The sequence below is a fragment of the Chaetodon trifascialis genome, chromosome 18 (assembly GCF_039877785.1).
Source record: "Chaetodon trifascialis isolate fChaTrf1 chromosome 18, fChaTrf1.hap1, whole genome shotgun sequence".
NCBI lineage: Eukaryota > Metazoa > Chordata > Actinopteri > Chaetodontiformes > Chaetodontidae > Chaetodon > Chaetodon trifascialis.
Window position 1 is genome coordinate 6,985,314 of NC_092073.1, and position 27,941 is coordinate 7,013,254.

The window sequence follows — 27,941 nt, forward strand, 5'->3', positions numbered from 1 at the left end:
TGAAAGAGTTTTATCATCAGCAGCCAGCAGGGGTCAGCACAAGCTTTCAATACATTGTGTGTAGCCAAGGAGGAGCTGAAAGACTCCCATGGACCCCCCCCATCCAAAATGAAGCCTATATTTCCACAACATGCAGATGATGAGATGCTTACAGGGGTTTGGCTGTGATATCTATTCTCTAACTTTTCACCAGAAGATTTTAATCAAAAAATGCAATTAGAGTCAGTATGAATGTACATATTTTTATTACATAGAAACTGCAGCATTAGACAAGTGCTGAAGCCATGAACCAGGTTGCAGAAACACACACGCAGGCGCGCACACATACACTCTTTTCCCAAACGTTCAATCAATGCCAAGCACTGGTGCAGGGAGATAAGACAGCAAAACACTGAGTCGGGAGTAACACAGTCAATGAAGAAAGAAAAACAATGGAGGGGTCATTTAACAGAAGTGCACCATCACACTTTACAGCACACAGGGAACTCAGAGATGCTTTTATTTCTGAGACACCGACTGACCTCTGAAAAATGGCATATCGTTCTTAACGGATAGAAAATATAAATTACAGTAAGTACATTCTCTAGATTAAGACCCATAAATATGCGTTTGAGAGCTCAAATTACAGTATGTACAGAGGTCCATGCGTCCACAATATACAGTACATACATAATAAATATTGGATATAGTCACAATACAGCAATCAAGATGGATATTTGTTTTTCTTTGCACAAGTTAAGGGAACAGCAAGACATGGCGGGAGTCAGCATTCAGAAACCGGCTGAGGAGAGGCCTTCGCAACCTGGATCTGTCTGTTATTAGGTTTTAGTAAAGGGGATGCCATGGTTACCGCTGTCCTGGCTCCAAAAGCATGTGATGAGGAGAGGAGAAGAGAAGAAAAGAGAAAAGAAATGTTTTTGGGGAAGAAGCACCAGTGAGCTTGTACTCCAGGCTTCAACCTGACTCACAGTAAAAAGAGAAAGAGCGAGATAGATGAAAAAAAAGGAGAAAGCAATCTCAAGAGCTACCCTGTGACAGATGTGAAACGACAGCGGATAAAAAACGGTTATCTTTCTCAACGCTGATTGTAAAAGCCCTGTTAAGAGTTCATCCTTTGACCAGCCAGTCAGAGAACGAAGGGGCCAGATGGAGGAGGGCTGTGTGAAGAAAGAGGTGTGCAGACATATGGAGGAGCGAGGGCTGGGTGTTACTGTGGGAGTGAAATGAAAAAGAGACGGGGAAGAAAAAAACAAGACAGGACCTCGTGTTGGCAACGTGGCTTCAGGTTGCTAAGTAACGAACCCCATCCCTCCACCTCCACCCTTCCCTCCCTCAGCACAGGAAAGCCTTTCCTGAACAGTTTGTGAATGCTGGCGTGGCAAGAACGAGCAATTCATAGTCGCAACTGTCAGCAAACGAGGCATTCAAAGTGCAGCGGTGGAACTGGTCACCTCCTGTGTTATCTGAAGCAAGGAGCCCGTTTGTCCTCAACAGGCCACGAGCAGCAAGATAAATGAGAAAACTGCCCCCGCTGCTGCAAACAGCATGATATCACCTCAACACCGATCTGATGTTTTCAACAAGCAATAAAAAGTCAAATATTCAGTGATTCAACAGAACATAAGAGAATCAGTCGAGGGAAGATTTGACGCTGCTGATTGATTTTTGTATGAAATGTATGAAATCACTGTGCTTCGTCATCTTGTTTAAATTCCACTCATGAAATATTCAGTGCTTCAGAGCCCAGAGAGACTGCTGCCCATTGCGACTCCAGCAGAGATGAATGAATGAATCTATGCATAGCTGAGGTCGATGCACTGAGGAGCCTTTGCAGGCACGTCACTAATAAGGCGGTGATGTGAGGAATATCGCCCTGCATCACCATCACAGCATCATAATGAGATGTAAGCAAGGGCAAATGAAACTCTGTGTTTCAGTGTTTTGCAGTTTCTGCACTGGCTGAAATGAAAAGGCTTCTGGTCTTGTGATGCTCTTAATTTGAAGCAGATGCTAATGACACATTTAGCACAGAGCATGGGCAGCTGGCTGAGGATGTGTCTGCTTAGCTGCGTCTCCATGGAGGAGGACGAGTCTGTGTGGACATGAATAAAACTCCAGCGAGCGCAAACTGAGGGCCAATCTGCCCTTCAGACCCTTGAAAAGAACTCAAGATGTCTAAAGAGTCACTGCCGGTACATCATTTCACCTCTGGGACACTGAATAGAGTTCACTCAATCTTAGAGACCCAAGCTGATTTAAACATACTGGGTCTATTGTGATGCAAAACCCCGCGCTGTGCTGGGTAATGAAACACTGGAAGTTGCCATGATCCAAAAACAGACAATGAGACAAAAGGGAAGAAATAATCAAAGCTGACTTTCCCTTCTTCTGTGTGTAAATATTTATGTTTCTTTGGGGGCTTGATGAATTTCTGCAGCTTAATGAGCAAGAACAGACTGGAAAAGCATTTCAGATCATAATAAATATTCTTCTGCATTAAACCTGCAGATGTTTCCAGAAGTTTAATTCCTTGTGGAGCATGATAGTAGCACTAGTGTGATGCGTATGCACAGCAGGGACTTGTGTCATGGCTGCATCTCTATTTAGTTATATTTCCAAATGTAATAAAGAGGGTGACATTGTACAAGTCCATACATGTCCTAATAATCTAATAAGTTCTGAAAAGACCCCTGTAATTTGGTACAAATTATAGGGAAAGTGATCAGCTTCTAACCTTGACTGATCATGCAAACATACACTTCAGCATACAGGAAGAAAACATTTTCCAAGTGAATGATTGATAGCATGTTTACTTAGGTTGAAATGGAGCAGTTCGTTCAAGGATATTTATCTGTAAATCAATAATAAACTCATTGAAGTTGACTGAAAAACAGTCTCACAATTCAGTAATTAGTATTAAATCACATTGTGCTTTCCAGGAACCCTTCAAGAAATGACTACCTGTATATTATATGTGGCATGAAGCGACTGGAAACAAATGATTAGCCTTCAATTTGCTTTGTGTAACCCTGTAAACCATAACACTATGACCCTCCGTCAGTGGAAGGCGAGGTATTGGACTGAACCACCCTCAGCTCCGCTTGCTATCGTCACTGGTCTCCATTCACCTTCAGTTCAACGCACAGAGGAATCCACTCACAACCTGCCTGTTTTCTCACCTCAGGTCTCTCACCTTAGAGTCCCTGTACATGTCTATCAGTTAACGAGTGCAAGATCATTTACATTCAGACTCAACGGGACTCAACCGCTGAGACTATTCCAGCACAGAGCCACAAATCAGAGGGAAAGAACACCTTGTGACGAGCAAATGTAGGAGCTGTGATTTGGATCCTTCTTTCCTTCCTCTCTCACACACAGTACCTGCCTATCCTTTGTCTGCTTAGTGCCCTCTGACTGAGGTGGCTTAGACTTTTATTCAAGTTTAAGTGATGTCATTAATTCAGGCCTCCTTACTCACAAATCTTCAGGCGCCTTGAAGTAAACAAGAAAAGGGAATTTCAATGAGGCATGAATATTTTGAATAAGACATTACAGACTGATGGCTTATCAGTGTTGGACTAATATTTGTAACTTCAGGAAGTGTTACAAAGGTAGCTGGTCTGAGCACAGCATGGGCTGTAATGTGGCCTGACCCCAGCAAACCACACTGTGACTCATTCATTCAATCAAAACACTGAACAATAAAAGGGTCAGACATCACTATTACCAATACTATGAGCTGTTACAGCTGATGATCAGAGTGGATGCTGGATTAGGACTGTGATGATTTATGATGCCTTTTAGGAGCAAACATAAAGCTTTTCATAACAGTGTTAAAAGAGGAGCATTTTGGTCAATAATTCATCAATAGGGAACAATAAGAAGCTGAACGCTCCAAGGCCTCAGTCTGCTGTTAATCTCCCAAATGCGCTGCAGGTCAGTCCACAAAACGTCAACAGCAAAAACAAAGAATAAATACCTTAACACTCATCCAAACATGTTCCAGTTCCTTGGTTTTTACAAATAAAATACGTACAGTACTTGTTTATTTCTTTAAACAAACGCGTATTGTTGCTTTATAATATTTCCGTATGTACATTTTCAGTAGTCGTTACATAGATAGTATTTCAGCACAGTTTGAGAAGTTGAAACCGCACAGGGGAACAGAGATGCATCAAAAAAAATCAATCTTTTGGCTTGTAGGTCAGTTCTTTCACCTGCGTTGAGTGACACCAAACCTGGAGTCGAACTGTATTTGCAAAGTTTGCACATACTATTTGACAGCTTTCTTAAAGGATTGATGGATCGTAAAGCAAAACGAGCGGTTGGAGTCGTGTTGCACTGAAGTTCTTAAGGCCAGCTGCGTGCATAATGCATGTAAATTGTGTCTTAAGGGTGGTGATATTCTATATTTTGTCCACTACAGCACCACATGTGGGTTAGTCAACTGCTGAAAATAGTCCCCAGTAAATGCTCCATTCACTCCTGTTAATATCAGCTAAATATTACGATGCCCAGCTGTTTTTAAAAAAATTAAAGCTATATATTTATTACCTGTATTAAAAGCTAACATGTTAGCGGAAATTTGCCAATTTCCACATCCAGCAGACATGGAGCAACAGATGTGTAAGTCCAATATTCATTGTCTTTCAGGTCTGTGATATCTGCCTCTTTAGCTGCTAAATACTCCAGAAAGTTTACCGGCTAATCGCTAATTTCTTTCTGTCTTTGGTGCTGTAACATAGCATACTTAGGGTGTATCAGACCTTTTTCGCAGACACAGCTGCTTGATGCGGCTGCAATAGAGCTGGATGAGAGCAGTGAGACTCAACCAAAACAGCAAAGTCGTGGGCCATGAAACCAAAACAAGAGCTGCAATATGTTAAAATGCTATGCTAGAATTGAGAGAAACTGCAGAGTCAGGTGATGGTTCTTTGTGGAGTCATCGTTACGAGCAGCACCTTTCACATTTAACGTTGTCAGCTGAGCTGTTGCTAATAAAAACATTCTGACTGGTGCAGCTTTAAAATTCACATCCTCAATAGGAGTCAATGGGCTTGGGACTGAGTGCCACAGACAGAGTAGTCAGTCTTGAGAGATGGATTAACGCTTGTTGGTTTTGGTCTTTTCGTGACATTTACTGACATGAAAAAAACACAGAATAACACCAGCCTTAACCTTTATCACCTCTATCAAGAATTGCTCATCTATTCCACTATCTCCCACACTGTGCTGCACAGCTAACTGGCTGCAAGCGTCCAGTCTTACTGCAGGTGTGGGTCTAAGCTGAACGAGCATGTGGAGCATACTGACAAACCTGCATTTCACAGTGCATGCTAAAGAAGCTTTATAAAACAGGCTTTAGTGCCATAACATGGTAGCTTGATGCAAGTCTGACCCATGGGATTGCAATATCAGGATAAAACCCCCACATTGCTCAGCATACTTTATTACTACCCACACTTCAGGCTCAGTACAGATCCGCACACAACACACAGAATTCTATGTATTTCATAACCATGCTTCATGACAGTAGAAAAGCATGAAATAAATAAGGAGAATAACAAAGCATCTCTGTACTGGCCACTCATACAGAACTTGCAAACTGGTGCAGAGCTACTGTAACTGCATAAAGGCGTATTGCATACACATACAGAGGGTAAACCCCTCTGAGAAACCCACCAGCCAAACTATTGATTTCTTTTTTCTCTTGTTTCACACATATAAAGGAAGCCTATAGAGCAGACAGAGACTGAAGCTATCAAGCACATAGATTTTTTTTTTTTTAACATTCACCTGGTAAAACGAACAAGTACTTCAGATCATAGCGACAATACAGCGGCACAGTTTTAACGTTCTTCCTTGGCTGTCCTCGTTTGGACCCACAGTGTATTCCAGACCCAGTCATACAGAAGAGAAGCTGAGATGAGAGGCTCGATTCAATAGCATTATGGTCAAGCAGAACGCGATAGCTTTAGTTTCACTCCCTGATCTGCCTCTGCTGTAGGACTATATCTTTCTGTTTTATGAATCAGTTTGATTTACAGGTGCAGCGCCCTGGAAGGACTCAAAGTCTTCTGTCAAAAGGGGAAGAAACAGGAAAGGCTTCCTTATAAATAAAGGTTTGATTATTGATCACATTGCTTTTCCTTTAACGCTCGGCAGGGCATCAGGAATCAATAACTCTCTGTATCATAGTGGTGTAACCTCTCTGTCTGTAACAGTAACAATACACATTGACAGTATTAAAATGAACCGGTGACGACCTTCAAGAACTGAGCCTGGTAGCTGTATGAATAAAGTTCCAACAATAACAAGGCCTTTTGCGGTGCCACCTCCAGTTCTTAAGGTAACACTGGCGTTCAGCTATTTTAAAGGGGTCAGCACATCAGCTGGATGTTAACAGTAGAGTGACATCCTACTCCGCCGCATGGCTTCGCTAATCAAATAGGCTGGGCTGATCTCCGGTTCCTCCGTCATCACCACAATGTTCTGCCATTCTCCACACTGGTTGGATTTCTTGATGGTATCCACCACACAAAGAGCGTAAAGACAGTCCTCAAAGGTAGCGGCCATTGTCAGAGGCCTGCCGTCCCACGTCCTCCTGTCGTCTTGATCCTGAAAGGCCTGCCGCACAGCCTGGATCATGCGGATCGTTCCGATGAGGTACGGGGATGGTATGTCACTGAAGGCCTTCTCCGGCAAGGAGGCCTTCTCAAGAGGCGTGGTGTCTTTGAGCAAGAGTTCCGGACCTCCCCCGCTTGCTCCGCCCCCGCTGTTCTTCTGTCCGTAGAGGTCCGTCCCCATGACCGTTAACCTGCCGACCGTACCCACGACGATCACCTCCTGCCGAAACTCTCCAGGCACGTTGAAGTTGAGCGTGACGGTGCAGCAGGCGCCTCCCTCCAGTACCATCTGGAACGTGCAGAAGTCATCACTGGTGATCTGGCGGATGCCCCGGATGTGATCTGTTTGTTTGACGAAGGTCTTGAGGAAGCCATGGACTTTTGCTGCACGCTGACCAGTCAGAAACGTAAGCAGGTCGATGATGTAACTGCCCACAGAATGCAGACCACCACCTCCCATTAGGTCATCACAGCTCCAGTTGTATTTCTTCCCCAGGAGACTACCACTGTGGACCTTTAGGGCAAAGAGGACAAATTGTGGCAAGATTTTTCTGATACTGCATTAGCTCAGGACAGCTAAGAACAACAAAATGAAATAGTGCTGCTAATGTGCCTTTAAGCCAGACACTGCCTCCTTGCCAGCTGTGTGGGTGCAGCTCTACCTCTAACATCAAAAAAACTATTCCATTGCTGTCATTATTATAAATAGCATGTACAGTTTTTGTCATACCTGGGCCTCACACACCAGAAGCTCCCCGATGTACCCTTCTTCCAACAACTCCTTCATCCGAACAAAGGCCGGCAAGAACCGTAGCACATTTCCCATAATGCTCAGCAACTTGGGGTAGTACTGGGCTGCTGACATCATTCGGAAGGCATCCAGAGGCGTTGCTGTCCGGTCACAGATGACGTTCTTTCCAATACCTTGTGAAAGAGAGGAGAGACCGTTGGGAATGAGTCAAGCGACCTTCACTGTTTTGCTGTATGATTTTGTTTTGACAGTCTTGCTTCCTTCTTTACTGTCAATGTAAAGATGAAGAGGAGGAGGACAGGAGGTGGAAAACAAGAGAGGGTGAGAGAGTGTTCAGTCTTAGCAACACTTGCAGACATAATACCCTCTTGAGCACGAAAACATCCCCTGAAGAAACAATGCAGAGCTGCAAAATGTGGCAACTGAGAGTAGCTGAGTCAAGAGAACTTAGAAAGGGGGTTCCTACAAAAAGAACACACACACACCAAAGCATAAAACATTTATGGACTGGATAATGTCCACAGGCTAATGCAAAGAACATGCTCTCTGCAAATCCTTTTTAGACAGTCATAGAATATGAGGGAGACTCCTGACTGCAGATCAGTGCTAACATTCAGATCTATTTCCACAATCCAAACACAGAACCATAAAACAATAACAAGAATGCTAAATCTGGCAAGGACAAAATCTAGACCCCTGAATTTAATTTAGAAGGGCTTTAACGGTGTCGGGCGAGCAAGATGTCGCAGTACATAGACTTCACAGATGAGAGGAGGCCTGATGGAAGGCTGATAAAAGGATGAGCACAGACGGTGCAGGAGAGATGGAGAAGGAGCCGGTAGACACAGTGTGAAACCTAATTAAAATCACTTCCAGCACGTTAAACGGTCCGCTGGTGCCAGCAACACCCAAACACAACAGCAAGAAGACGGACAATAATGTGAAGAGAGGCAGACAGAAACACTATTCTGGTTTGGCATTTCCTTTTTACTGGACAGTCGAATGGAAGGAGCCAGACGGGAGCCAGCGAATGGCATCCAAAACAGATCATTAACTGGATTTGAACCCGGCCCTCCGATGTCACGGTAACATAGCCTGTTCCTTTGGATTAGATCTTTTCCATTATTGATTTATCTGTTGCTTATTTTGAATCAATCAAGCTCTGGATTGTCAGAATACACTGAAAATGCCCATCACAATTTCCAAAATTCAGCAATTTTTATAATCTTCAAAAGGAAGGAGTATAATATGAAAAATGTAAAAATGTGTTAATATCGCATAGACAGGTTCATTACTGCTTCTACAACTCTGAAGCATGAGCACACTCTGAATCACTGCCAGTGCTGCTGGAGACATGCTACTATGCATCCCAGCTGTGCGCAGTGGTGGATTTTCTCCAAAACAACATGTTTCTGAGAGTGATGCCTGAAGCAAGCGGCCACAAGTAGCATTGACAGGACAGGTAAATGCTAAAATACAATATAATGGTAGCACAAGAAGAGAACAGTCAGCAAACTGACTGAATATCTACACTGAGGTTGAATGCTTGGGACTATAGTCACACAAATTCACATTTAGGCTTTACCTGAGCTGCTGTCAATGCGTTTGCTTTGGTTCTGTGAGGCAGAAGGTTTCGCCACCATGAGCAACTGGTCACACCAAATCAATGAGGCTGAAGCAGGGAAATGACTGAATTAAGCAAGGGTGCATTGTATAGCTTTTAAATCCATCTTTTTATTTGTAAGACGAAGAATGTGTTATTTATTCTTTCACACGTTGCATAGTCCTGTAATCCAAGTCTGAAAACACAGGACTGAAGAGGAAGATTTTGGTCAGCTAAACCTCTCGCAGTGTAATGTTATTACTGCTGAAGGATTTATTTTGTTCCATCTAGATGTTCTTTTGGCCACTTTGGCCGCTGTTAGCTCACAATGTCCTCTGATGGTCAGCAGGGAATCAGGCAATAAGTACATGTATTTGCAGTACAGCAGCATCACTCTACACACACATTCCTCAAGGCCCTGGAGTGTGAAAAGCAGCATGCCGCTTCACTTCCAGTCCTGTTTGAGGGTGGAGGGGCTGCTTTGGAAGTGAAACTTCCCATGCTAATCTGCCATTAGCTTCCATTGGCCAGGCCAGGAAATTAATCCCTCTGACCCAGTTCTGAGGAGCGCCATGGGAGTCCCCACCCACACTCAACCCCTGCAGACACACAAAGCCAAGCAACAACAGTGCACCCCCAGCCCCTTCTTTTTGGCAGGAACATCCCCAAACAGACAGGGGAAAGATGCACTGACCAGGGTAAGGCCCTTCTGGGTAAATGCTAAATGCTCTCCACTGATTCTTTTGGCACTCATACTGAGCTCAATGTCTTTACAGAACAATAGCTTGGCTAGTTACTAAAGATGCCTGGAGGCAGATTTCACTTGATTTCACCCACAGCTATTCTCTTCATGATCTGGCCAAAACACACACACACACACGCAAGTCTCTTCGGCAAGGTTCAAAAGGATCGAAGCTATATGACACTAAAGTCAGAGATAATGGAACTCAAGGCTTTACTGCACTGACCCGTCACCTCTGGGTGTCACCTTTACAGAGATATAAACAGCTCCTCTTCAGATCAGCAATGACCTTCCGCTTGTCACGTACAAAGCTCTGAAAGGTCGAGGCTGGCTTAGACGGGTCAGCCTGTTGAGTCATGACAGCTCCTCAGCCACAGCCTCCCTCAGACTGTGAGACGATGCATTGTGTGTGCATGAGCAATAGATTATGGATGCACTTGAGCATGCGGTAAAGACACAGCTACTGCAGTTGGAGACAAACGCACACTGGACCAATACTTTGGACATTTGGGAGAATGCTCTCATAACCTTTCCCTCCCTACACACACACACACACACACACACACACACACACACACACACACACACACACACACACACACAGAGGTCTTCCCATGAGACAACACTTGACACAAATGAAGAACGGATTGTCTCAAAGCTCCAACAAGACAAATAATACAGGATGTTGTACGTTAGGAGGCAAAGTCATATGATAGCACGTCTACTCTCTATGTCATCATCACTACAGTGAGGATGAGAGTGTGGACCTCCAAGTCTGAAGCCTCTGGGAGTGCGTTGGGAATGAGGTGCTCACCCAGATCTGGTTAAGGATTGAGGGTAAGATAAAATAGTAGATCGACAGGTTGATTGCTGCAGCATAAGCAATAATGGGGCTCGCATATCAGACTGTGAAAAAGGAAGTCGAAGATCTCAATTTACAAGTCGATCTATCATGAAGTTTGGGGAGTGGCTGAAAGAACAAGACTGTGTATACGAGCTGCCAAAATGAGGTGTGTGGAGGTGAGAAAGTGCAGTACATAGGGCTACTTCTTCACTTTTCCAATGTCAAAAAGATTTTCTGAAAGCGTAAGCCTTTATCCACCCAAATAACTACCATCCTGTCTCACCCTCTCTATGATGGCAGGGTCTTCATCCTGCTTTTGAGCATGGGTGTTTAGATCAGCTTTAAATGACACAGTGTAAGGACTTCAGATGGTTCAGACACATTCAGTGGAAACCCAGGTGCGGACCCAGAATCAGCTGTAGGAGTGGACGTCTGAGGCTACCTTACTTAGCCTGCAGCAACCGTGACCCAGATAAGCAGTGGAAAACAGATGGATGCTGGAAATTCAGTGGACAGTTCAACTAATTCTGCACAAATTTTCAACATTCTTGCCATAATGTGGTCCAACAACTGGAATTATGGATGCACTTCATGGATTCTTGGAGGAAACTTCCCTTTTTGCTCTTTCTCATGTGACAGAGTGGCAGTTCTGGAGCCTCTAGTCTGTCTTCCTACAGCAGGTCACCTGCTTTATGTGCACAATATGATACATATATAACAATCTTACAAAATATATAGGACTTAGACCAGTTGTATGTAGCAATCAAACAGCATGATTTGCCATCTTCTTTGCCTTTATCAAGATTGGCAGCTTGATTTTCCTGCATTAAAAGCTGCATGACCGAGTAATGCTGACTGCACTGATAGTAAGACTCATGTTATTTAAACCAGTGCTAACAGATAGAGCTATACTGTCAGAGCCTGACACCGGGGGCTGGGGTTAGGGAAACAGATACAGGAATTCTTTGATAGCCTGGGCAAAGTGGAGCTCAACTCACAGGTAAAGCTCCAGGCCCGGTGGGAGATCAGTAATGGAGCAGAAAAAACTCCAGCACAGCAGCTCAGTCCCCTGACATCAATAATTCATGCACAGGACATATCTAACCAAGAGACTTTAAAGATGGAGGGGGGCAGAGAGATCCTGCTGAAGTATTATGGCAGAATTACTGTCTAGTTAACAAGGAGAAAATTGATTAAAAATACAGCGTAGTTTGGCGCAGTGGGAGTCAGGAATATTTGGGTAATATCCTTTTTTTTATAGTAGGAGAAAAACAGCATGCATGAGGTCTCACAGGTCATGTAAACACTCCCTGCTTTCTAAGATTAGAAGAAGCTCCCCTCAGCATCAGTAAATGGTGGCTGCCTGCTTGCCTTCAGCTGCCTTTGATGTGCAAACTGTCAGAGGGAATCAGCTGAGCTCACAGGCTGAAATCACATCCTGCCGTCTCACAGACCCGCGGCCTGAAACTCTTAAAACAAATCCAACACACAGCTTAACTTAGCTGTGTGTTGTCGTGAACGGTGAGGAGGCACAAACACACCCAGCAGGGGAACATCATCAACATCTCACTTCTCAAGACTTTATAATTTGCTAGCGCATGAGCAGCACTGACTCCATTAAATGTGCCGTGTGCAGCATTTTAACATCATCGCTGCATTAAGAATCAGCTCTTGTACAGGAACTTTCAAACAAATGATTAGCAGCCTGTTATAGTGGAGGTGGCTTCCAGCACAGAGCATGCAGAGGGCGCTGTTCATCCAGCGAAAACACAAACAGACACAAACACAAATTTGAGCAAATAAAACAAAGATCAGATGTTTTGACGCACCACCCCACACATAAACTCTTATTTTGAAAGAAACGGTGATAATATGTCCATGCATAGTGCAGAGACGGTGCACATTCGGTTTTTTAGCTGACCTGAGGTGGATATGATAAGGTAGAGATTAAAAATACCGTGAGATGGCATCTCATATTAATAACACTGCTTGTCTTTAGTGAGTTTTTCAGATTTGTAGAATGACCGCAAAGGCAGATTTAGTCAGACGATGGTTTCCAGGTACATGTGATGAATTTGGGATAATTTGTACACAGTATGGAGTACATTGGAGTCGTGACTCAACACAAAGATCTATGCATCTGGCCCCATGGCTGATTTCTCACTTGGCACATGTTGTATGACAGTGATGTCTTGCATACTAACTGTGAACTGAACCAAAGGGAACAACCTCTCCATAAGCTCACACTTCAGGGCCTTTAGGAGACACGTGCGTCTATTTTTTAACATTTTTATCCATCTTGTTTTGACAGCAGCAGGAAGAACAGGTTACACTTCTTCTTGAAAACACGCAGTTGCAGAGAAAGGAGCTGAAACAGACAGAGAGAGACACGCAGAGACAAAGAAAGGCCCAGAGAGAGAGCAGCTGCATCATTACGAGCGAAGGCCAACTCTCTCCAGTGGGCTCGCTGCCACTCGCATCATCCGGGCCTCGCTGCATGGCTCCAGTTTATTCCGCTGAACACCGATATTCACTGCAAACACACACACACACACACACACACACACACACACACACACACACACAGGGAGTAAGATAACGCTTCGAGGGTGTATGCATGGCAGAGGGAAGCTGTCGCTGCAGGAGATTTCCTGCGTCCACACCTCCAGTGATTGCGCAGTAATGCTGAGGAAGGAAAAGCTGGAAGTGGCGGCTGTGCAGGAAGGTCAGGTTGGGTGTAAGCGAGGGCGAGGCTGACAGCAGAGCTCACATGTGAAGCATGTAATTACTCATTGTTTATTGTTACAAATTTCATCACGGCAGGATGGGAACACGCCATTGCAACTGCGATACAATACACTTGACCTGAAACTGTAGTTCTGACCATTTCTCATTCCTTCTGTTTTCTTTGGGAAACAAATCACTAATGTTCAGGCACCTCTGTGCCACAATTAACTGAGCTCCCTCATTAATGCGGCCCTGTAGCAACAGCTGGAAATCGCCGCAGAGGAAAAACCAGGTGGATGAAGAAGGATGTTCATCGCGACAGCCTACACAATAGGCCCTCCACGTAAGGATGCCGCAAATAGAAAAGCCAGAGCTGGTCAGTACAAACAGCCATCTGCCATGATGGCCGTGCACATGCTCCTGCAGGGCGAGGGTCAGGAGCAGGAGACCGGTCCGGGAGGAGCTTTTCGCATTCCTACACGCTGATGAAAATGATTTGAAGGCACACTGTCGACACATTATCAAGCTGTGTTTGAGCAGGCTCAGGGATGTCAAGCACTTCATATGAGTGCACCTGCATGTAGACATTTATGTAAGTTTTTTTCCCCCATGCAATTGCAGCACATGAAATAGCTGCCAGTCGTGGTTGCCTCCGCTCTGGAGTTGCAGCGCGCTGAGCTCTCTTAGCCGCCAGAGATGACTGCACATGCACAACAAATCTGTACGGACATTTCCACACAGGTTCAAAGAAGCCCAGTGGATACAAGGGGAGAGCCTAACGGTGCGTTCAGTCGCGCAACTGTTTGCCTGTCTGCTTTGGAAAACAGTCTGTGGCTCTCTAGCGAGTCTGTGTGTGTGTGTGTGTGTGTGTGTGTGTGTGTGTGTGTGTGTGTATGGAGGGATGTGTGCATGATTACACAAGTGTATAATACTGTGTGTGGCAGCGCTGTGATCAGACAAAGGGAGGCGAGTGGGCCTGAAATATCACAAAGCATCCTCCACCGACGAAGCACTGGAAAAGTAATTAGCCTGGTCTATTAAGCCTGTGGAGGTGGAAAAGCTCAGCAAATCTCACACACACACACACACACACACACACACACACACACACACACACACACACACACACACACACACACAAATAGACGCAGTAAAGGTGTAATCAGGTGAGGCACTCACAAAGACACACCACTTACTCATCCTTGCAGAATAGGCCTGCTTTGTGTGGGCTGCTTAACAACAAAAACCAGAGGTGACGTCCAAACATCCACAAGACCTGACCGACACAGTGTTCATGCAGCAGCCTGAGCAACACACACACACACACACACACACACACACACACACAGGCTGATACTATTACGGTTATGCTACTGCATGGTCTTGCTTACGCTTTAATCAGCTCTATGATGTCTTGTACGTGTTAGAGTAGAAAATAGCACAGGGGTAGACATGTGGAGAGACAGGCCAGGCTCATCTTTCTGCTGATTATCGCAAATTAAATTTAGCTTAAAGCAATTACAAAGAGAGGAGGGGGTGGAAACGAGAGGCAGACATGGAGCGCTATACATTCTCATCAGCGTATAGCTCCCTGGTTGGATGTAAATCAGAAAAAACAAGCTCCCTGCTCACTAATTTGCCCTTATTGTGCTAGCGGCATGCGCTCCCAGTCTGAAATTAGCATGTGAATAGCAACCTTGATAGCAGTGATGGATGAACACAGATGAACACGGTGATGTTTGCCTTTCTCCTGCAGCTGAAGCAAAAGCAAAGGCGCAACCCTCTGCTGCTATGCAGGGACAGTCAGTGCAGAAGCTGCCAGGTTTGATGCTGTTTTGAGTTTTTATTTGCATTTCAACAGTCTTCGGCCACAAAAAGCAACCAAATGGACGACATCTAACACACTGGCAGGAATGATGAAGCAGCAGCAGGTCGGGGTCTGTACTGTCTGTGTTGCAGCCTCAGGTCCATTAGCACGCAGCAGAACTATGAATGATGACGAGCATTAGTCTCACTCAGCCGGCTTTCCCGTCCAGCTAATGCCCCTGAGTTGCAGGGAGTTTAGCATTCCTAAATGTGTTTAAGTGCTGCCATTAACCCCTGCACCAGAGTGGCTCGCTGACTGCCATGGAGATGAGTAGTAACCAGAAGAATGGCTCCCGGCCACATTCTTCTTAATGCGTGCACTATAAGCACATGTTAATGACGGGCGTGCACTGGGAAGGCTGCGACGTCTGCACACACACACACGGCAAGTGGCAGTTAGCTGCAATCAAAACATTTATGTATGACTTTTCCCAGATCCACTTTCCCCACAGTTAGATTTTCCCATCAAACATCAGATCAGGGCTGATTGTAATGTTTTCTAAACTATGGTAATGATATAGGGCATTTTTGAACATATTTAAAGGGTCAGTTCACCCAAATTAGCCATGTTGATAAGCCAACCAGATCAACGATCATGGTGCAAAGTGGAGCCAAATGCAATTCCACACTGGAGCAACAACAACATTTGCTATCATAAAAATGGACCTGCTGCTATTTACACATGCAAATGCATGTCAGCGTGTGATCAGGCCTCCACCTGCACCCCCTGTTATTCTCCAGGGTCTCATTAACTGCTGAGCTGAAGCGCTACCCCTGCTTTCTAATCACTCTGACACACACACAGCACCGTAATCAGCACGCTTACCCTCGCAGCTCTCATGGAAACACAACTGAGACACATAATAAAAAAAAACATGGCTGCCAAAGAGAGAGCTGTCTGCCTCCTCACAAAGACTCAGACCCTCTCACTGCCATTTGCATTTTACTATCAGAGCAGCTTTTATTTGCCTTTGTCAGGTAAAGGTCACACAGAATTGACTGTCCACACACACCTCTTGTTTTTGCTCCTGTACCTGCGTAATTAAGGTGATTTGAAGAGCCGTTCAGCTCGTTTACACACTAATGATTGGCTGGGGTGGGCTCTTCTCGCTTTGCAAAAATTACCCATGCTCACTCCTGCCTACGTGTCCAAACTCATTAATTAGCAGCGCAGAATGAATGTCAGACCATTACAAGCTGCCGCGATGAGGGGAAGATGAACGGAGCTCTGCGATGTTCGAGCAATATGCCGGAAAACTGATCAGACGTCTGAGGAGAGCTGCAGCGAACAACACCCGCTGAGACTGCCAGCGCTCATCAATAATAGAAAGGTAAGTGATTCTTTGTCCTGCAGTAACAGCGCCGTGACTGCTGCTAATGTTCTGGTGGCAGAGTTTGGCCACAGCACCTGATATTAAGCATTGTAAATAATAGATGAGGATCAATATCGTATCAATATACTGAAAGAAAAGTGCCTACAGCCGCTGCACTGTAGGAATCTTTGCATGTGTGAAGCTCCAAAACTCACCTGGCAGGTATGAGACGCCCGAGGTTACAAAAGAGACATGGGAGATAAGATCTGTGTCATCTCACCAATGTGTAAAACAAGTTTTTTTAATCAATTTTCTTTTACCGAGAGGTACACAATGTTTGTTCTGTAAAATAATTATAGATTTTTTTTAAATATGGACGCACTCACGTTTGACTTCTTTCTTTCTTCTTCTGTGAATCAGGGAGCACTTTGCTTTAGACCTCAAACCTGTGAGTGATAATACAACTTTTATTTTCTAGGGTGAATAAGGCAAATCTGAGGCTGAATTCATGTGGATTATGGATTTTTTTTTCCACTTTTGGAGCTCTTGTGTGTTGTTAAGGTGCACAAAATTCAGAGAATCACACTGAGACTTCATGCCCACAACCAAACTATCTCTCCTGCACCTTCGTACTGCATCACATTCTCCATGATTCTGAACTCGGTGGCTCAGTGGTAACACTGTCGCCTCACAGCTAGAAGGTCCCGGTTCAAATCCCACTGTGGGCGCTGGGGGCGTGTCCTCCACCATGCCATCAGTGCCTGCTGCTCGAGGAAAAAGGGCCTTTCTGTGTGGAGTTTGCATGTTCTCCCTGTGCTCACCTGGGGTACCCTCCATAAAAATCACCACCAAAAGATCACCACCTGACCGAATGGTGACAAACAAGAGCTGGGTCCCCGGGCGCCAGTCGACTGGCAGCCCACCTCTCCTGGTCTGCCATGGACGAAGGACTGACCATGGATGGGTCAAAAAGCGGGAAAGAATTTCACACATGCATTGTGCGTTGTGTGTTAATTGCGACGAATAAAGGGATTCTTCTTCTTCTTAATTCTTCTTAAGAAAGGAAAGGAAACAGGAAACTGGAAACAAAGAAAGGAAACAAGGGCGCTCTTTCGGTTTTGGGTCATTTGAGAAAAATCAGGCTTGAACAAACATGAGGTGAGCTGGACCCCGCTCTGCTGGTGGCTTGCGGCAGGGCCATGAAGGGCATCTTTGTGTCAGACGAGGCTGCCGAGGAGTGAAAGAAGGCGAAGAATCTCTGAATGCTAATGAGCAGCAGAGCGCTAATAGTCAGTGGCCACTTAAAAGTAATGCAGCTTTCCCTGCACACAGCTGGGAACACCCCGCTCTCATAAGGAGCACATGACTCACCGCACGTGATGGTGATGCTGTTGACTCCTAAGCTTATTAAACCTTCATACGTGCTGCACGAGGAGTAGAATAAAGAGGAATTCCACCTTCAGAACTTCATTAAACAAGTTTCAGGAGCCAGTCGATTTAGCATGTTGACAAGACCCTCAAGAAGCAACACTGACAGGAACAAAGGGAGGATAAACACTTGCACCTTGAGCTGACAGCGTAATAAAAGATGGCAACTGCTCATTAATAACCATTAATGTCCCGAGGCGCGCAGGCAGCCAGCTGACTTCAGGCATAGACTAAAGGATAGAGACATCGCCGCTGAATGACGCTGACCACAGGCGAGGACGCTCCCTCTGGACAGCTGTGTGCCACTGAGGCTCCCCTATTATCCACCTCACCGCCATGGACAGAGACAGATGAACTTCCCTCTTTAATTCAGTGAAGAGAGAGGAGGAGGAGGGGAGAAGATGGAGGGATTGAGGGAGCAGTGTTTTGCGATTTGACTCAGTGAACACCTGCTGGTCCAAGCAGCACTGTCATTTCACAAAAAACTCAATTTCACACACATCGTTCGGACAGAAGTGTCGTGAAATAAAATCTTTGGGGTCGCTGATATCATGGCGGAGGGGAAACAGTGCTTCCCGTCTCTATAAACAACCTTCAGTCCATTCACAATGTGACTGCTGAGACGTGACACATAACAGTCCCGCAGTCCGAGGCCGTGAATCACTAACATGAGGCTGAGATCAACAATGCTGTTACATAAATCAACCGGTATGACCTCCGCCGACTATTGACACATTCCTGCCCTTTGAGACAGCGTGACAAGCTGAAATGCTGCCTTTCATACCTTTTCTTTTGGGCCATTTTGTTGCTGCCACAATTGGATTAGGCTGGCTGTCTCCTGGCTGCTTTGGAGCATATAACTCACTTTGGCTGAGCTAACAGCAAACAGGGCACCGACACAATGATTCATTCATGCGCGGCTCGTCTGGGAGATAAACAAGGTGAAAAATGCAAAGCACTTCTGCAACGACTGCAGCGAAGAAGCAGAAAACACGTCCACGCTGCTGACAGTCCACAGAGCGGGGGTTTCTCTGCAGGGCTGAGACAAGCATGCCCTTGCTGGTACAAATAATGTGAGGTGGAGTGTCACCTGCTGCCCTGTGAGCTCATCATGGTCTCTTCACAGATCCAGATGTGCTGTAGCCGTCACTGAAGCATGCTAATGAGACATCTGTCATTCGAAGAACTCCACTAGAGCACAGCCGCCTGACTCGATACAGTAAACCTGGTCTTCTACTATATGCAAAATCCCCTATTTGCATCTGTCCATGTGGATCTAATCCCAGCGTTCATTATCATACTGTGACAGCGGATCCCTGTTGTATGAAACGACCTCAGCTCCACTTCTAGGCCTCTCGTGATAATATCTGCACAGTTCATTCATACGGAGGCGTGTTCCGTTCACTGTGCTGTCCTCAGGTGCATGTTTGCATGCTCTTACCTCACCTCCAAACGCATTTGTTATTAGAATGCAAGTTCCTGCTCGCTGCAGCATTGTATGGAGACTGAAGAGGCTTTACTGACCTACTGTCTCTGGTAGTAATTCAGCATTTTGGGAAACATGCTCAGACAGTGTCTGAAGGTGGTTCCCTGTCTGTTCAGGCACGATGCTAACACACCTCGCAGCATCACTGCCATGGCATGACTCTGGGAAGCTGTGCACAAATCACTGCAGCAGATGATGGTCACCGAGCAACACCCCCACCCCCCAAAAAAAGAAAAACTAATAAAACAAAACACAAATTCTACTGTATTTCCATCTGCATTACTGTATGTGTTGATCAAACCTGGTACAACATGTTAGCGAACATGTGCAGCGTTGCTAAGTGTTTTCCCTCCTGCCACCAGTCTTTATGCTAAGCTAACCAAGTGTAGATGCTGAGCTGGCTGCTTCCTCTTCGTCATCCATTTCTATGGGGAGATGCACCTGTTTCCCGGCTGTTGGTCTTCCTGATTATATCCCTGTGGCTGACAAACTGCCAGGCCAGTTCAGTCAGTGGATGCTGCAAGAACAAACTCAGCCCGGCGCTGCAGTGTGAATGAGTCATGCACAACAACAAGCTGGAAAACTAAGAGGGATGGAAAGAGGAACGAGCCATTCAGTCAGATCAGAGATGATCTTCAAGAAATGGACGCATACAGGAGAGGAAAGGGGGGTCCTTAACTGTCTTGAACGTGAGCTCAGAGAGAAAGACAAGAATGAAACTTTACATTTCTGCCTGTCGTTAGCGACTGAGAAGCTATCACACTAATTCTCTGTTTCCACCTACCGCACACACAACAGGAAGCAAGACACACTTCACCACTGCGGTATACCAAAATATCACTTCCTGCTGCAGCTGTTTGACTGCAAAGCTGTACACCTCTTTAATCTGCACTGAGTCTATGAATTCATTTCTATATAAAATGATTCTGTTTCTCATCATTCACACCCAAGGCAAAGTATTAACATGTGAAAGAAAAGGCCTCGAACACACTGCGCTAACAGTGTCAGTGCCAGAGGACGAGCGGGGCCACTCGATGAGAGGCCCTAACTGACAGTAGCGTCGCCTCCCTGCTCTCAGATCTGCAGCTGCCTCTTGTCCTCAGTCCCCGACGGCCAATTAAGAAACACAGGCAGGCCTATTCCCGAACACCGGCACATAAAGGACGTCTGAGCAAGCCCATAATGGGACGGCTTCACCTTGGGAATACACAGGACGAGCTGAGAGGAGAAAATAAAGAGGCAGATAGAGTTCACGACACAGCGAGCACCAGTCTGTAACGCGCTGCAGGAAATGATCAGAAGAGTGCAGCGGTGGAGGGAAACACACACCAGCTCGTGTGTTTGTGCAAGATGAAATTATTTCTCAAGTGATTTCCCAATAGCACAGCTGATTACGCAGGTATCTTTGTTATGGCATGCCAAAGTTAGCCCAGTCAGCTTCACACACACACACACACACACACACACACACACACACACACACACACACACACACACACACACACACACACACACACACACACACACACACAGGCACAGTAAGTGGGTGTGCTCTAACAGTCTCATCAGTGAAGCATTTTAAGGTGGAAAAGCATTAAGCATAAAAGTCAACCCAGCTGCAGGTCAGAACATGATGTAACAGCTACACTGACGAATAACAGCAACAAAGCTGAAAAGTGCCAATACTACTACCACTCAGAGCACGTGAACGATGTGCATCCAGATCTCAGCCTTTGCTGGCAGCTGAGGCAACCGCAGAGTCATAACTTCTTGCCTCGACTTGGGTGAGAGACATGCTGCGTATCACACCCCGATCAATCATAGCTCGACGTACGTAGGTCGTCAGGAAGTAGCCGGGACCGTCTGACTGTGAATGAAAGTGAAGCTGGAACGTTTCACTATCACTCAGAGGAGCTCTGTCTTTGTCCTTGCCGCTCAGGACAGAGACGTTGAGTATGTGGGTGAGCATTAACTCACTATAATGGTTTTCACTCATCTGTATGTCCGTATCAGATATGATCATATGTCACATCTTAGCCCAGAGGTTTTAAAACACCGGCCATGTAATTGTCCCCGCATCAAGTCTAGCTGGAGACATGTCGCCCATTCTCCTCTCATTTCCTGTCACCTCTGTACGTCCACCATCAAAATAAAGGCAAAAAGGCTCAGAACAAAGTCCTCCACAGGGCAGCCATCCCTCTGCTTCCAGTCCATTATATCTAATGGGAATAATTCCGCTCGCCCTCTCTCTCGCCCCTGGATTTAACAACACAATGCGATTCCTCATCCAAAGCCTGCACCCTGAGTTCACCGCCACACAACAGTTCCTCATGGGTCCATGCGGGAGAAAGGCATCACTTTGAGGGGGCGGGGATGGGGAGGTCGTCTCCTTCAGGAATGCTCACTTGTCAGCGCAGCGTGTCGGCGGGCTGAAAGAGCCTCCCCCATCCAGCCATTCATCCCGCACACAAAGGCAACTTCACAGGAAGACGAGCGCTCTCCCCGCCATTCTTCCTCACCGCTCCTCGTCGTCTCCCCGGCCCTTCCACGCTCATTCACACACACACACACTCCCAGGCCGTCATTAGCATGCTAATGGACGTGCAGGAGAACATGAATGTGGGCAAGTGGGAAACTCACAGAACAAGCGTTGACACTGAGAAAGGAGGCCTGGGAATGGCAGCGTACCTCCAATCGTGGCATTCTCCTGGCTGACTCAGTCTGTGTGGACCAAACCTGCTCCGAGCTCCAGCCACAGGCCCTAATCCATCACACCGATGAACACAAGAGAAGTCCCGCCGAAGAAAACGGGCTGAACAAAAGCATTTATTATTACACAATCGATACATTTTGGGTGTCCTACCCCTTTAAAAAAGTTGAGTAGGCTGCCAAAGAGCTCATCACCGGTCATTGCATAAGAGCCTCTGTGGTGGGAACATGCATTTATGATGATGCCTGCCTGCCCTTTGCAGTCACAGTATAAATAGCTCTTTGGCTTTTGGGGGGGGGGGGGGGGGGGCATCAGAGCAGGTGCCTGCTCATCACGGTGATGGTGATGAACCATCGCTGCGATTCAGTGTGTGTAAATACAAAAACAGCACAGACGTCATATGCTGTTTGTGCCTGGGATGCTCCGCCTGATGTGGACATGTGACACTTTATCACAGGAGGTTGCAGTGAGGGTGGAGGGAAGGCACCGGGTGTCATAACCTAATTCAAAGTTTCCATGACGGCTGAGCTGTGAGGATAAAGTCACAGTGAGAAACCATCAGAGCATCTGACACCTGAATCCATCTTCTCAGCGCCATCGAATGCACACTGGCACCACTTTGATATTGTCTTTTGTGTGAAATGACCAAGTTAGTGGCTGAATAAGCTGGAAATAACCTATTGTGTGACTGTGTTAGAGCTGGCGGGAGCTGCAGAGTCAGGTGATAATCCTCCCCCTGACACAGTACCCTCATCTGACCCGTTATTCCTCTAAAAATATCAATAAGCGCAGCTTTAAGGGGGCATGTGATGAAGCAATGGTGGATGGGTCAGCCATCTACTTTGCTTCAAAACATTATTGGAGTGTGATGAGCATTAGATGCTATTCTTAGACAGCAGTCTGGACCCGTCGGCGGGGGGTGAGCAAGCGTCTGAGTGCGCAGCCCAGCAGCCGCGATGATACCTGATAGCTTCTATCACTGAGACGACAGAGAGAGCCCATTCAGTCTGGACTCACTTTAAAAAGGTTTGAGGAAGAGGGAGTGTGTGCGTGTGCGTGTGTCTGGTCTAGAGAGATGAAATGACCATGAAACAAATCATTTGTGCTACATGTGAACTTTACGTAAGAACAGAATTTGTTTGATTTCACAATCTCATAAAATCGTGGAAGCGAGTGATGAAGGGGACTTTACACAAATGTCATGAAGTGACGTTCACTGCTATAAAAAGATCCGCTTCCAGGCCTATTGCTCATCACCGCTGAACTCTCCGAGCTGAGCTGGGCTGAGGGGCTCCCCTCGCACCACTTCCTGTTCCCACCGTCAAAACAAAAGTGCACAAAGGGACAGAAAGCGCACCTGAAACTGCTGCTCGTGTTACATTTCAGTTCAGCTCTCCGATTCCTTCTCAGCATCTGGCCCACATACACACACGCGCGCGCACGCACGCATGCACGCACACACATGCTGCTGGCCCAGCCACACACAGCAGGACGAAAATCGCCAAAATAAGAGCCTTAAAAGCCTTAAATCAGGCAAAAATATGAAACCCTCCCTATTAGACAAGCAGTCTGAGGGGCGTTCAATGATGTTCAGATATTTCACAGATCAAATATTTGACAATGTGATGAAAAACTGAAACTCCGCCTACTGAGGCAGACTATAAGGTGTGGCTGAAAGCTGTATAAAAGGCGAGAGAGTGGACCTTGAGTTAGAATTTTATGTTATTCTCAAGCACTAAAGCTGGATTTATTCTTATATTGTGACACCTGAGAGCCTTTTCACACCTTCTGAATGATGCCTATAAACAGAAACTATACTGTGAACGTTGCAGAGGAGAAACTGGGCCTGCAGCCTTCTTATTGTCCACATTTAATATGTTTCTACTGCAACACTTCATGAGAGACAATCTACCATACTGACATGTATCTTACATAAGTCTCTGACACACACACACACACACACACACACACACACACACACACACACACACACACACACACACACACACACACACACACACACACACACACAGCCGGTTTGAACTCCCCAGGCTACACTATATTGGAAATGCTAATGTATTCCAATAGAAGCCTCAATCTCCTCTGCTTTAAGAAATCACTCTTTCACAAGCCGGTGGCCAAGAAATGCTGCAGGCTCACACGAGTCTGGCTTTGAAAGCAGAGCGCTGCGAGTGTGTGTGTGTGTGTGTGTGTGTGTGTGTGTGTGTGTGTGTGTGCAGGAGCAGACAGTGTGAGCTTCCCGCTGCTGCCACCGCCTTCCCAACGCACGGAGAAAGCCTGAGCGACATCAGACGCCTCAGGAATGCCGTCGTAGTAAGAAAGAGAAAGGAGACAAAAACGAGATGCGGCTCGACAAGACCGACTGGTTTGCCGCGCTGACACTGAGTCTGCTGGACTGAGGGGATGTGGTGACTTGTGCCAGTGTTTTTCCATGTTCCTCTGCGTCCCTGTGCTTAATGTCAGCATTATGTCATCCATTCTTTAGTCATCTGACATCTCTATTCAGGCTAACCCTGCAGGAAGCTCTGCGCCGAACGAACGTCTCCGACGCCAGAGTTCACATTCCTGCGTCGACGGAGTCCGATCACACTTATCAACTGAGCTCATGAGCTCAGCAGTGAGGCCGCCACAGGCAGATTACTATCAGCTCACACACCCACCACACAAGAGGAAGTGACTTTTCATTCTCACACAGCTGGCCAATCTGCTCAGTGACCAATCACCGGTTGCGTAAGAGTTTATTGGCGATGTCATGCACAGCAGTGATGCAACAAATTGGCCGACGTCAAACGGGGGAAAACTTCAGCAGTGGCATCAGCTGACACTGATAAAACAGATGTTTCACGTCGCCTTGTGTCCACTGGACTTCATTTTATTACACGCTAACTGAGAGCAGCAGACATCTGTGTTCTCCTCAAAGGTCAACGCAGAAAACATCAACTGCTCTGTCTGACGCTGCAGAAGATACAGGTTCATATTAGCTTTAGTCATGTTTGCATTCACACTAGCATTTAGAGTAGCAAACCTGGACATGTCAACCACTTATCCAGGTAATAGATGCATCCACAGGCATATGTGCATGCACTGGCTTTGTCTGATCATCAAACCCAGGTTCAACAGAATTTGCAAACACTTACAGAAAGCTGGCAGGGCCGGACCCAGACTTGGCTGGGCGGCTGAGGAAGAGGGGTGGGTGGGAAGGAACAATGAAGCGGCGAGGAAACGAGCAGAGAGGAAAGAGAGGAAGAATGGCCATTGACAAGCTCGCAGTGGCTGCTGTGCAGGCTGAGTCAAGCGCGCTGGGATATGATTAGCGATTCTGGCTCAGGATCAGCTGGCTTGTGCAACTTTGATACGGACATTTGAACTTCACAGACACTGCCACATGCATGACGAAGGATGATTTATTTCCCAATCAACTCAAAGAGACTCAGTGTGTGTGTGTGTGTGTGTGTGTGTGTGTGTGTGTGTGTGTGTGTGTGTGTGTGTGTGTGTGTGTGTTAGCATGTAGCCTGTGATTTAGTGCGTCCATGTATTGACATTAGTGCAGTCAGGGTAGAAACAAACAGTCTGCTGCACAGGCCTGTCCCTCTTGTCCGCTCATGCTGCCGCTGCACTGAATTTCCTGAAGCCAGCGGGCAAACAAGGCGGCAGTGTGAGAGTGAAAGGAGCCACAAAGGCCTTATCTGCATGCTGGGATGCCGAGGCAGAGGTGGGACGCACAGGCTGCTTTCTGCACACCTCTCCGGCCACGCCAACATGTGGAACACACCCAGTTCAGATTCAGATTACAGCCCACGGAGGCGCGTGACCTTTTTAATTCAAACAACACACTGGTCATGAGGAAAAGTTGTAATTTATGACCATCACAATCAGGTTATATGTCACAAGGTCCGCTGACACTCCATGACATTCAGCTCTTCAGCTCACACAGATCTGCCCTCCATCTCTCACACACACTGCTGCTTCCCAGGACTGTGGCGAGTGACATGAACTGTTGATCACACACTCTCTATGAAAGGATGTGAATGTAATAACCCTCAGCGGGCTATCTGTTTTAGAAAAATATTCTCACAATTATCAGCAATTCTGCGGCTAAGATCCAACGTGTTTCCAGGTAGGATCCGGTTCCCCCGTGGAGGCTGAGCATCTTTTGTTTTTCAGTCACAAACCTGACCTATTAGAGCCTCCTGCCAGCTGAGCTCCGCTGCCAAACTGTGGGGTAAATAAAGCCTGTGTGGAGCGCAGCTCAGCGGTCCTTGCCACCATTCTTTCACAGCAGCTCCCGAACGCGATCTCCAAAATAAGCCGCACTGCTCCAGATTTAAACTAGAACAACCTCTCTTTGTGCGTCTGTCTCCTCCTGCATTCAGGCCTCTTCTCTTGGGCTTCGGATTCACTAACGCAGGTCAAGTCCAGCGTTTGACCACGGGCTTTGTTTTAGGGGGAGTCCAAAAATACTGATTTAACTCAGTTTTGCTGTGCGTTTGTCTCTTCAGTGGCAGTGCTGAGGACAATCAGGCCTCTGGTAACACAATCCACCACAGGGAGGACGTGTCAGGAGAGAGAAACTACAGCCTAGATATGACCTCCTTTAGCTCGTGCACTATGTGTGAGGGTCATACTGATGCATGAGCAGTGTCACACCCCTGCTACAGGGGCCTTGCTCACGAGCACTTCCACCTAAAGGCCAACAGCAGCCTCCCAGAAGTCAGCCAAGAAGGGCAGCCTCATCAATAAAGGGTGGATGCTGAAAAGATGGTGCTGCTCAGCATCAATGTGCCCTCAGCCACACCTATTCACTGGACTTACAGTCTGCTCCGCTGCGGGACAGTAGAGTTCACATATGAAGGTGTAAGTGGCCCAGTGCCCTGTCTGTCAGCTCGCCCCCCCCCCCCCCCCCCCCCCCCAGGCCCGCAGCATCCATCCACCCAGCAGCCGCAGCAGCAGCAGGACTCACCCAGTGTTTTGACTGCGATCTGCCGCGTCAGAGGCGGCGGCAGGTTGATGCAGACCAGATCCACGTCCTGATGCAGCAGCACGTCGTCGATCCGGTTGGTGTAAAACGGTACGTTCATCTCCTTGGCCAGCTCCTCCGCCTCCTCCTGCGTCCGGCCCCACAGCGCTTTGACGGCGAAGCCCTCATTCTTCAGCAGCGGGATAATCACCCTGGTGGTCAGGCTGGTGCCGAACACGCCGACCCCTGGAAGCATGGCTCGGTTTTATTTGTCTGATGCGGTTCTCTCTGGTCTCACTTTGTTTTCACAGCTCCGGCTGAAGCCAGACCTGCTGCCACTGCAGCGGCGGCTGAACGGGAGGGAAGCGGCGGCGGGGACCGTCAGGTTGGCCATCCACCTGCAGTCAAATACCCGCTGTGCTGCATTTTCCCGGCGCTCCGGCGAGTAATGTCGGTATCCTCCTCCGAAAATAATCCAGAAACAGCTGGAAAACTGAGCCGGGCTTCCTCAGCGTTAAAAAGAGCGATTTAAATGCACCATTCTGGTCTTTACCTCGTCCGAGTCTGACAGCGATCAGCGCACTGACTGCGCCAAGCAGTGAAGGGCATGTCACCTCCTTCTGAGGCTTGCTCTTCCTTTTCCAGCAGCACCCTCCCTTCAGATAGAGCGAGAAGAAATAAAAGAGAGCCGGGAAGGTGCTTCATCTGACGGCACGCTGGCAGAAACACCGCCGTCGCCTTGTGTCTGCTCCCCGGAGGATCCCGCAGCAGCGGCAGCAGCGTTATTATGCTGAAGGCAGCTATTGATGTTGCGGCTCAGACCTGCGCTGTCAAGTTAGAGACAGTGACCGGAAGCGCTATTGGTAG

At 46.8% G+C, this 27,941-nt stretch overlaps 1 protein-coding gene across 1 annotated transcript; it reads right to left on the minus strand.

Annotated features, from left to right (window-relative positions):
- Positions 1 to 3,197: 3,197 nt before the first annotated feature.
- Positions 3,198 to 27,911, minus strand: gfod1 (glucose-fructose oxidoreductase domain containing 1). The gene is made up of 3 exons (XM_070986524.1): positions 27,078 to 27,911; positions 7,357 to 7,550; positions 3,198 to 7,140 (listed from the first exon to the last, which is right to left on the minus strand). Exons 1-3 carry the CDS (start codon positions 27,328 to 27,330, stop codon positions 6,400 to 6,402), a joined length of 1,188 nt encoding a protein of 395 aa, XP_070842625.1. The 5' UTR covers positions 27,331 to 27,911; the 3' UTR covers positions 3,198 to 6,399.
- Between the last annotated feature and the right edge of the window lie 30 nt (positions 27,912 to 27,941).

Coding starts and splice junctions, on each gene's coding strand:
- gfod1 (XM_070986524.1), bottom strand. CDS start 27,330: ATGCTTCCAGGGGTCGGCGTGTTCGGCACCAGCCTGACCACCAGGGTG. Junction 7,551..27,077: donor GATCGCAGTCAAAACACTGG/GTGAGTCCTGCT, acceptor CTCTTTCACAAG/GTATTGGAAAGAACGTCATC. Junction 7,141..7,356: donor TTCTGGTGTGTGAGGCCCAG/GTATGACAAAAA, acceptor TTTGCCCTAAAG/GTCCACAGTGGTAGTCTCCT.